The 12,302-nt window shown below is 34.3% G+C and overlaps 1 protein-coding gene across 1 annotated transcript in view; it reads right to left on the reverse strand.

Moving 5' to 3' along the window:
- Positions 1 to 3,362: 3,362 nt before the first annotated feature.
- LOC145675552 (putative E3 ubiquitin-protein ligase RNF144A-A) overlaps positions 3,363 to 12,302 on the reverse strand; it is a gene marked incomplete at its 5' end in the record, with an annotated part of 28,369 nt that continues 19,429 nt past the window's right edge. Inside the window, 1 exon segment of the mRNA XM_081746054.1 lies at positions 3,363 to 5,648. Within this exon segment, the coding sequence (XP_081602180.1) occupies positions 5,397 to 5,648 (252 nt within the window). The 3' untranslated portion in view covers positions 3,363 to 5,396.

The raw sequence follows: 12,302 nt of genomic DNA on the forward strand, positions 1-12,302 counted from the left end.
TTGAAATAGAAAGACTCCAGTATGATCTATTTTCTCGAGTATCTTCATTATAGCAGTATTGGATTGTCATAAATGATATATTTAGTATATTGTAAAATTGTTTATTATGATTTCTTCTTCCTGATACGTAAAATTTAGTTTTAAAAATCATTTTCAGTTTCATGGGGAGCCACAAAGAATTAACAGTCGCTACATCGGGTCCGCGACATCAGAACGATTGGCAAATGTTAATCAAGATGACTGCTAACTTAATTTTCCTGCATGGAAAAAGAACTTTGACAATAAAGAACATTTTAAAAAGTTTTAATATTATATGTTTGTACTTTATTCTTCACTTTATCACTTATGTAAGTGTAAAAAAAAATTGACACTTAAATGGTCTACAGCCTGAAGACTGTAATTACAATGGTTATATATCAGTTGTGTTCTGCATTTTTCCATTTGTTGAGGGATGTTAACCTCTTGTATTCAAGTGTTATTTCCCTATGTGCGTGCTGTAATACCAGGTTTTCATTTACTGTTAGAAGACTATCTAGACCGTTATATAGGACAGTTATTGTGCACGCGCGCGAACATGCATTGTGGAATATTTAAACTGAAAAAGGGAAATTTTGATGTTCTGAAAGGATTTTATGCTGCTTTAGGTTGGCAACACTGACCGGAGATCAGTTTTTCTTTTTTCCGATCTCGAATTTGCTCATTGTTTATTGTCAAACACATGTATGTAGTAATTGAATGCTCCCTTAGGCCTGACATCTACAGAGATAAAACATTTTGTTCTGTCAGTAAGGCACGGTCACCTAAGCAGAAATAGTAAACTGTCTTGCCTTGCACCCACTAATAAATTTCAGCATCTCCAACATTAATACCTCCCTTAATAAAGGATACGTTTCCCTGACATCCCTAATGGATGTCATTGGTAGGCAAGGGATTAAGATGTATTAGAAGGTAGTCTCGTAATACCTTGAAACTGACTTCATAATATAACTGATTTCATGTAAAATAGATATTAATACATCTTTATAATACTAAATTATTTTTTTTCTTTTTTTGATATCCCTGCTCAAAAAATGCTTATAGTATTTATTTTTTTCTTTTAAGTATCGAACCAAATGACTTTGCGTAATAATTTTTCTGGAGTTTTCATTATCCTCAACAAATCACAACGACCACTTTAACAATCCTTTTAAAATAACAGAACAAAACCAGGAGTTGACTATGCCGACAGAGTTTTACTGCTCTTGTATTCTGGCAATCTTGTAAAGTAATTCAGAAAACAATGTCTCTCCATCCTAACGCCCCTTCAACCAATAGCAACTCGTACACACAACAGCAGCATCTCCACAAAATAAATGAAGAAAAAGATATGTAACGGAAAAATTATGAAGGAATCCTCCTTCCTCCGTAACACAGTGTTAAAAACTATGAAAATTCTTGGCAGATCAGATACTCATGAACACGGCTCGAGGATTAAAAACTTTTGAGTCAGTAGAGGATCCACCTTGCAAACAAGAGATAAGGAGATTCGAGTTCTCGTCCAACTGGTTATCCGACATTTCATTTGCTTCGATAGAATGAATGCACATAAAAATTAAAGATTTATTTCCATAATTTACTGACAAATGTTTTACCACGATACAGCCGACAAAATTTTGTACTATCATGCTGAATTTATAGAAGTATTAATTTCCCCACCAATTAGGCTCTTCATACCTAGTTTTGTGCCTTTATGTCCAATAGCTGAAAAGCAACCTGTAATAATGAATTTCCCCGCTTCCTTCGTCATTTACGAATAGAATTTCCGTAATTCGAAAAAGTGAATGAGATATTCGTATGTTACAAAAAGCCACTATATACCGAATTTTGTCTGCAGTCTATGCAGTGATACTATACAGACAGTTCGCTAGAACCGGTTGTTAAAGAGTTCGCAGAACCCACCCACACACATGAAATTTTACCCAGTTGTACCCTGGAACAATAAATTTTAGTTTAACTATCTTTGATTTTTAGGAATTCTTATACCTACAGGGTTAAACATATGGGGCCTTATGCAGTCATTTTGATGTATGATTAAAGTCATACTAAAGGCCTGACTACTGCAGGAAACATGTTAGTCAAACTCTTTAGTATGGCACTAATCACGCGTCAGAACGACCCTGCATAAGGCCCAGAATCTCTCAGAACAAGGTATAAGGGTTTATTTCTTAATCTCACACGCTCAGATATCAAGAATTAGAACTGGGATCACATCGATGTAATTGTAAGGGTTATGTATATTTGAAAAACACAATACTATCAACAATTGTCGATCCATTGCTGGATTGTCTTCTAAATATTTTTTGACAATTATCTACGATATTCGCAGTGCTACCTAATATCTCACACTACCTTGTATTAGGATGCTGTTTAAGTCTCTACTTGTCACTTCTGGTATCTAGTAAAAAATTTGCTTCGTATGGTTTATTTTCTAAGTGTGTTATATTTACCTATCTACCCATCCATCTACTCTCTCTCTCTCTCTAGATATATACAGAAACCGGTTGTTAAAAATTAGAATAACATCACTGTGTCCAAGGGTTAAAAAACTCCATCATGTTGCCTGTTTTTTGTCTCCGTTGTGAAACTTCGGAATCCGTGTTAAGTGAAATCCAGATTTGTATTTCGTGTATACCAAAACACAATGAAATTGTACGTCTTTATGTATGATGATTCAAAACACAGCCTACCATTAAAAATACAGATATTTATCTTCAAGAAAGTAAGAACTTATTTGAGACATTTTTGATTGCTTAATTTTCTTTTCTACGGTTAAATTTAATTTTAAGGTGGTATTCTGAATCCTTCCTAGTTCCCTTAGTACGGCCTTTGTTGTACGGAAACACGTTATCAAGTATGTCAGTGATCAACGGATGAAGATCATGCAAATTAAAATATCTTATGGTTTTGTATTTTCATCCATTGATCGCTGACGTACTTGACAACGTGTTTCCGTACAACAAAGCTATTCCCTTAGTTAAGTCCGTTCCCTTTTATTCTTTGATGTTTCTGCTCTTTTTCTTCCTGCTTTTAACCTCCGTGACCAAGACTCCAGGGGAGAGTCCAAAGCTTGGAAGCTTAAGGGAAATTCAAGAATTACAGAGATCAGTAAGCAGAATGATAGGATTCCTAAGAGTAGTTTCGCATTATCTTACCCCAAGTAAACTTCTAATAAATATTTGACATCTATCTATCTATCTATCCAGATTTACATGTGAAAATTTCTTGAAAATATGAACGCAGACATAAAACGGCAAGTCTTTTTTTTTTTTTTTTTTTTTTTAATTTGAAGTAAAATCACTCACAGTTTATTAATAAAATTACTATTTACTTAGCTTGCAACACATTATTTATTTCAGTGGCCAAAAAATTATAGTATTTGAACATTAGAAAATTATTTACAATTTATTTTTTTTATATTTTATTCTCGTACCAAATTTTAAAACAACAAGAACACAACAACGACATGAGTAATTTACTAGAACAGTCAAAAATTTGAAGTACATTGTCAAAAGATTGTTGAAAGGAAATGACAAGTTTGTTCAGATACAACAGTGGAGAAAGAAAAAAAAAAGTACTTTAATAGTACAAAGTTACAATGAGTCAGTCAGAAAAGAGAAAGTAAAGTTCCACAAATTGAACTCAAAAATGATTTGTTATCGAGTTTACGAATAAAACAAGTATGTTTGGCACAACTGAACGAAGTATATCGTGGGTTCAAATTAACTGTTAAAACTTTCATTGTACAAAAAAGAAAATATACTACTGCATAACGAAAAGCAAATACTATACACTGTTGCTTGCCAAAACATATTTTGAGTTTACATTAAAACATACGTCGAAAGTACATAATACAAAAAAATAACACAGCCAGAAATTATGGTGGTTATAAGCTTCCCCGTAGACTATAATAAAAACAGATTTTCTGGTGTATAAGAACAGTACACCAATATACCTTTATATATGTACTACATTGGAATTTTAAGTCTTTAAGATACTCGTTACACTTCGCTCTAAACACATCATTCCGTATCTCAGCCATACATTACAATACAAAAAGGAACTACAGATCATGCAAAATAACCAAACAACTTTGTAATTTTACAACACACTTGCCTACAGCTAGCAGTCTTTGTTAAGTTTCTATATTACGGTTTTCCACCGCGGAAGCAGTGAAAAATACTGCAGAAAGAAAGCACCAGAAGCTTACAGAACTCAAATTAAACTATTAGAAATTAGGTATTTTATTCCTAATTAAGATTTTTTAATAAACAAATACCTTTTTCGAAAACAATCACAAAGCTACAACTTAAATATATAGACAATTAATTTATTACGCATATTTCATGCTTATTACGAAGCAAAATTATGCATGTACAAGCTGGATGTGTTGTTTTAATTCAAATAATTTTTATCTTTTGTACCTGGGGAAAGTTAGTTCACGGAATTCTTGAAACTTCTATTTATAGCATCAAAAAGGTTCTAGATTTTCGATCCTAAATTACGTACATATATTATGAAGTTAGCAGGCACCTATGTTTGACTGTTCTGTATCACTTTTGTGATTCACCTTCGAAATCACGTACGTTCATCTTAATGAATGGAACAATCTTCTTCAACTGATATTTATTGCAAAGATATTTAGGCCAAAACTTGGCAATTTTAGCTATGAAAAATATTTCAAGTCAAATTTGATAAATTTAACACAATGCCAACATTACATGACACAATGACAACATAAGAGCTGCTTATATAATAAAAGAGATTCAAAATTTTCAGCAGGTTCACTGCAGACCCACGTAAAAAGAAATACATTAACGGTTTCATGGCATATTTTAAAAAATGGCAGAAAGGAACCAAAATAAGTATCTGCAAATAATGCCCTTTTGTCAAGACGATTCAAATGGATAGCTGAAAGAAATAACTTCCCGATAAAAATTCAACCTGAATAGTTGGAAAAATATTCTTCCGTAATTTTGACTCTTTTTGATTCTCATTCATCTGGAAAATCTTGTCAAAATCACAATATACATTTTTTTTCTTTCTTTGTAAAACGCACTTTACATACTCAACGTTTTAGTACTACTATATACAGTAGATTTACACATTGTATATTATAATAGATCTGTTATGTTTATATTCACATTATTTCACAATTACTAATGCAATGTTGCATTATTTTATACATAAAACAGAAGTACTTCGCACCGGCGATCCATTAGGACTGAAAGATATAACTAAAATTACAGGATGAAATTTCCTTCTCTGAATGCAGAGAGTTTCATTATCACAATGTCACAGGACACAACGAGTGTCACTCGAATCCTCCCATTTTATCCCACATAGGCACTCTAGTTGCTTCATGACCCTGCGGTTCCAGACGCCACTGATTCTTCTAATTCTTCATCCAACCTGTTGCTACAAACTCGACACTTACAACAAACAATACACGGCGCGGCCAACAGCAGCAGCGGAGACGCTACAAGCAACAGAATGCCAAATCCAGCAAATATTCCGATCACTTGTGTTCGATGCCAAATTACTGAAGCTCTGGAATGGCCCAGTTTATTTTTACATGGTCCTTTGTCGTAATGGCGTAAAAGGAAGTCATCCTGTAAATATTGAAGAAGAAATATGTGAGCTTAAAGCAATAACTTATTTATACTTATAATGATGTAAGTTTATATTTAATCCAAACTACAGTATCGACTTCATACAAACTGACTGGGATCTCGTATGGTTATAGTTTATATTTAATCACACTTAATTTTAAGTACCTGACAAATACCGTAAAATATGGAGGAGCAATGTAAATGAAGAAGTGAATATAACATTTTCATTTCATTCTTCTGACTGCTCAATAATATCCTTGAAATGGCGGAAACCTACAGCTTTTTGATTAAATAAAGCGGATCAGCTAGATTGTCAGGAAAGCATATGTCACAATTAACTGAAGTAACACTCAATAACGAGGGACATCTTGAAGAAAACTAAAAACCGCGAGGCCAAACGGAACATTGCAGGAATAAAATTTTGCTTGCATGACAAGCACCTTCCTTTCTAAATGAACTCTGCTAAGTCTCGCGACGTTCATGTCATATGACGTGATCAACGGTGTTGCCAAGTGACCGGAGATGCCACCATTTTCACCACAGCCATAGAATTGGAGAGAAGGAATTTGCGAGTCATATTTCTGTACGATTTCAAATGTGGTTTAAATGAATCGGAGTCGCAAGAAAGGCTGACACGAGCCTCTGGGGGGCGAGTGCACTATCGAGTGCAGCAGTTTCATTGGTTTTCAGAATTTAAACGGGGCCGAACCTCATTAGAAGACGAGGGGCATAGTGGCAGGCCATCAACAGCAGTGACAGAGGAAAAGCTTGATGCCGTGAAGCAGATGATTGGGTATGATTTTAAGTGACACAGTGACATCCAGTGTGCCCTTGGGATTAGTGCCTTGAGTGCTTCAACCATCTTGCATGAACACATACGTGTGAAAAAGGTTTCATCTCGGTGGATGCCACACAACTTGATTGAGAATCACAATATGACAAAATTGGTGTTAAGACATGCTTCACATATTTCGAAGTGGAGAGACTAGAACGGTTTTAGACCTTGTGAGGGGTGACGAAACATGGATTTACCAGTTTGACATGGAGACAAAGCGCCAGTCATCTGTTTAGGTGTTTTCTGGTGAAGTACCAACAATAAAAGTCAAGAAGCCACGGAGTGTAGGGAAGAAAATGATGGCCACATTCTTTTCGGAAAGTGGACAAATGGTTATTCTAGATAACGCACAGTTACTGCAAAGTAGTACACAAGCCTTTGTCTACCTGAAGTGTTCGACAGAATCTCCAGGAGCGATCAATGCTCCAGGATTCGTTTAGGAGGGTGAAATGTTGTGTGGATTGTCGGAGAGACTCCTTCGAAAAGTTATAATAATTGAAATAAAGGTATGTGTATCTAGAGTTGCACGTCTCAAAACTATTCTAGTGACTCGTATTACTCACCAATTTTGCCATCCAATTCTGTTTCATTGTTGCAGCACACTTAAGATACAGAAGTCTGCAAGAACTTAATTATCTCTTAATGTATGACAGATACTACGGTATTTAGCGAACTTCCTGTACACTTGCACTCCAAACCTAAATAGTCTTAAAATTCGTAAGCCAGCCTGCTACAGTATCGCCGAAATTATCATAATATAATAAATTGCAGGCCATCATTGGTGAGTAACATATTTTGCAAGTATTGAAAAGTTACATTATTGAATTTTACAAACTTGTTTTTTCATATCTCAAAATGCTTCAAAACTAAATTTATAAAATTTTCAAAAATTTCACAATTTAACTTTTTGGAAGGTTTTTCAGAGTGGAAAGGGAGAAAGATTTCTCAAGATTAGGTTTCATTTGCTTTTTGGAGATGTGCTCCCTTCTAGCACCAAGAGTATACTAAATAACCACTGGTTTGCACCTACAGTTTTAAAGAAGTAAATAAAATATAGTCGAAACCAGTTATAACAACATCGCTTTTAACGACGTATTGGAAAAAAAATGAAAATGAAATCTTTTAGTTTTACGTCCCACAGTTATGCCGGCTAGGCTAAAGGAGACGGTGATGAAAAATGAATGAAATGGTGGAATGAAGAAAGTGGGAGGAAACGGGAGAACCCCGAGGAAACCCACGCACACGGTGTGTCTACCACAAAGTTCACTTGGCAGGAGCAGGGTTTAAATCCGGGACCCCCTGCACCAGAGGTGAACGCTCTACCACTGAGCCACCGCGCCCTCTACCGACATATTGAGTATAACGGCAAAATCTAACGGTCCGTCTAAACCCTATACAAAAACTACCTTTAAAAAATTGCTTAGTGCGACATTACGACATATGGTATAAAACTATTTATTTTTTTATCACATTATCGGAGAAATGTATCAGAGAATAATGTTCAATGGTTGATTCTTGTTTGGAGATTGCTGACAACAATGTAAAGTTTATTTTGCAAACTCTTGTTTTCAGTATATCATAGATATCAAATCAGTATGTCTGTTAATAATCAAGGCAAGCATCGCTCTAAAGAAGTCGCATCAGAAAAGGAAGGTGCTTAGTATTGAAGAAAAGACATAATATGGCGATTAGAAAACGGAGAAACAAACGTTAGCATCGCGAAAGAATTGGGTATCACACCTTTTACACTGTTGTTACTTCTTCCTCACTTATTATAATCTTTTATATTTTATTGCCATACAGTATTATTATTGTACGTACTGTGCAAACATTAGAACAAAAATTCCTCTTCAGTCCCACTTTACAAATATTGTATTGTATTTCAGGTTTTTTTAAGTTTCAGCTTTATTTTGTTCATTAACCACGGAAGTGTACAGCCTAAAACTTAGATACGAAATTTTGAACAAGAAAAGGAGAATCCGGTTTGTGCCACTATTGGCTATAACAATCGTAAATTTGCGGTCCCTTAGGAATCGTTATAACCGGTTTTGACTATATTAACTGATGTTGATGCAGTTATATTTGCATCTCCACTTTATAGTTAGATTATCTTGCTAATAATTACGTTGTATCAGTGTCACTGAGGCAGAATCCTGTATATATATATATATATATATATATATATATATATATATATATATATATATATATATATATATATATATATATATATATATATATATATATTAAAAAAAAAAAAAAAGTTTTACTTTTTAATACTTTACCGGATGAATTAAAAATATTAATTAGTGTAGTACGTTCCCGATGATTCATTTGTTTCGTTTAAGGGACATCCCACGGGAAAAGACGTATGTTGAATCTTTGTGCAATTGTTTCCTTTACGAAGTTGGTATTAATTCACTTGGTTCATAGATACTTTTGTCTTTCTATTTTCTTTCTTTCCTACTTCGTTTCCTTTTTATCTGATGAGGCAATTAGGGAAAGCACTTGCAATGTTTGCTATTACAAACACTTGGATAAATTATAAAATAATCAAAACTACGAGTCTTAGTTGTTTACTGGCTGATTTGTTGTAAATGGGCTTTAGGATTTTTCACGAAAAGGGACAGATGTTTCTGAATGCAAGAAAGTAATTCAGTTAAGCGTAGACTCCACAAAACTGAATAAAATCTTGTTTCCCTCACTAAGCAAAGCTCGGTCTTGAAGCTATTTCAGCATTACGTATTAGCTATGACAAATTATGATAACGTTATTTTTAACATTTTATTGTAAATGCTGAAGGGTTGTTCCTTACATTTTTCTAAGGTGTTAGAACTACAGTTATTTTTTAATCCAAAGTCAAAGTTAATTTGGAACTGAATTTCAAGGTCCTCTTGAAGGGTCATCACTGTGCAGAAAAATCCATGTATTTGATTTTGTTTTTCTAAAATGAGATTTTCGGTGTACAAATTAAAATCATAGGCACTTTCAATTCAGAAGCAATGAAGTGGAAAATTTGTTTATCTGCCAAGGAATGGTGGTTTATCTGCCAAGGAGGTTCTGAAAATTAATGTTTTATTAAGTTTCTAGCTTTGATGCGTATTTCATACTTGGATGAATATTATTTAAATCCGTTAATACTTACATCTTCATCGTTTTTATACACAATTAATATCATCGATAAAACGATTCTGTATTTGCGTGAATATAAGCCGCACTACTAAATTGACAAGGAAGTTGTGTGTGTGTGTGTGTACGGAACTCTGGATGTGTGTATCAGCCATCCATTCAAAGCTAGTGTAAGATAATTCTATAGAATTTACATCATGAACAAAACAACTTCGACGCCAGGAGGCCGTTTGCAACGTGCATTTGTGTCAGAAGTGTGCCGTTGGATTTTGGCTGCTTGGCAGTCAATATCGGAAGAATTTGTCATGAAAAGTTTCAAAACAACTGGAATTTCCAATAATCTGGGATGGAAAATTACCTTCTTTGTAATGGTGACTGAGCAGCGTTCTGAATCGTCTAGCGAGGATAAAAAATCACAAGCTAGTGATGCTGAGATGGTGAAAAGTGTCTGTGCTTCATTTGGGTGGATATAAACAAGCTGACGCTGTTTTGCTTTCTTGACAAAGTTGACTTTCCTTTTTTACAAAAACAGCTACTGTATATAAATGTACTGTACATATTATATAAACTGTACAACAAAGGTATGTATTCCTGTTAATAAAAGTATTAAGTGTACAAGAGTAGTGATTATGTGCCACTGTAAGGTGTTGTCGGTAGCCAATGAAGGTAGCAATTTTTGCGAACAAGTTAAGTTGTTGTGCTATTTTCTTAAGTCTTTGATGGTTTACTAAAATAACTCCAGTAACTTATAATGGTATTAATTTCAATCCAGAAGATGTGTTCATGTCATTTTGAAACTGATGATTTATTATCTGAGGGAAAAAAATCTCTATTATAATCCGCACCATGATTTTTCAAGCCAAAATTTAGGAAGGGGGGGGGGGAGTGCGGCCTATATTTGCGCAAATACGTTATTTACTAGCAAAGGCGTCTGGCTTCGCACGGGAAGGATATGTTTAATATTTGAAAACAAAGAACTGATTAGAATAAATTACGACCTGTCTATATATATATATATATATATATATATATATATATATATATATATATATTTTGTCAAATTTTGTTCTAACTGATTCATTACTATAGTGGCTAACAAAGAGGAAAAATGAACTCCTTGGCCATTCCAGCCATTCTTTTCAAATGTATCCACAAATACGAAGTAATTCATTGTGAGACATAGTTCTAATATTTTTTGTGATTTCGCATATTTTGAAATCATTAAATTTATTTACTATTAGCTACTTTTAGTATCAATCAGCTGTGACATTAGCGGGAAAGAATTATGTATGTCCACAAAGGCCATGGGGACTAATTTTAATTGGTTAGCACTGACGAACAAGCGAAGATTTATGGTACAGTTGAATTATCCGGTATTTTTTTGTATGATTAGTCAACCACTTAGATATCCTGTACGCACGGAAACTCGTTCCCGAGACAATAAATCTAAGCGGAACACTTTCCTTATGAGCCCTAAGTTGAAATAAAAACCACTTGGCATTACAGCCCTTTTTGTGGGCTTGAGCTGCTCCAACGCCATCTGTTAACGACCGGCTGAAATACATCCAGCCTAACGACGAACACGTCGCCTTGTCTCTAACAGGCTTTCTAGACCTCGTAGCCGTCACGTCTTTTATTCATGTGACTCCCTAGTTTGTCTCACGACATTGGGTGGACGCCGAAAATTTGGAATCACCGGCCGGGAATAGACCCCGGTACCACGCGGACCTGAATTCAACGCTCTAACCACTTTTACTTCAGTGATGAGAGATTATTTTCCAGTAAAGGCCTGTAATCTATCGATAAAGGTAACGAATCTGTCAAAACAGCTCAGGGAAACTAGCAAGACAGTAAGTTAAACTATTGTGACCAGATGTCCAGTTTTTAACAAGACTGTCCCTTTTTCCATACAGTTATTCGGTGTTCCCAGAAAAATACAAATTAGATGCAAAATGTCCTGTTTTTTCTAAATAGAGCGTCTCATTTGTGTGGCTCGTAGTCACGTAGTGCTCTAGCAATTTGTTGTATGGTTTTCTAGTTTAAGCAGGGTGTCTACTGAGTTTCACTTTCAAAATTCCAGTATATTCAGTATAACTATCAGCAAAATTCCTGTACCTAATACAATGATTTTTTTAAAAGTTCTTTAGGAAAAATCATACTCATGATGATTTCAGGCTTGTAACTGTTTTACCATCAAAAAAAATATTTTATTTTTAATTAATTTTGTTATCCTTGATTTTTTTTAAATACAATGATTTTTTAATATTTTTTAGAGCCTCCCAACTTCCCTCACAGCCCTCCATTCCATACATTGCTTTAAATGTCTAATTACAAAATGTATACAACTCTTGCTTTGGAAACATCTACAAAAAAGTATTGTTGCCAAATTACCAGTTTCATGATTTTTCCAGTATGTGGATCAAAATTTCAGTATATCCAGTATCAGTATTTCCAGTATCAAAATTAAATTCAAGTATTTCCAGTATCAGTAGATACTCTGTTAAGGGAAATTCTACAAGAAATTCAGTCACAAAAAAACATGGTATTAAAGAGACGCTCCTAATCCGACTTCCAGTTAAATGTTAAAAGTAATATAAAATTTAAAGTTAAACAAATAAGAACTTGGTCACTTGAAAAGTTAGACACTTATTCCTAGTCACAGCAAGTTAAACTAATCATTAAATACTAGA

Source organism: Thermobia domestica, chromosome 18 (assembly GCF_964235325.1).
Source record: "Thermobia domestica chromosome 18, izTheDome1.hap1.1, whole genome shotgun sequence".
Taxonomy (NCBI): Eukaryota; Metazoa; Arthropoda; class Insecta; order Zygentoma; family Lepismatidae; genus Thermobia; species Thermobia domestica.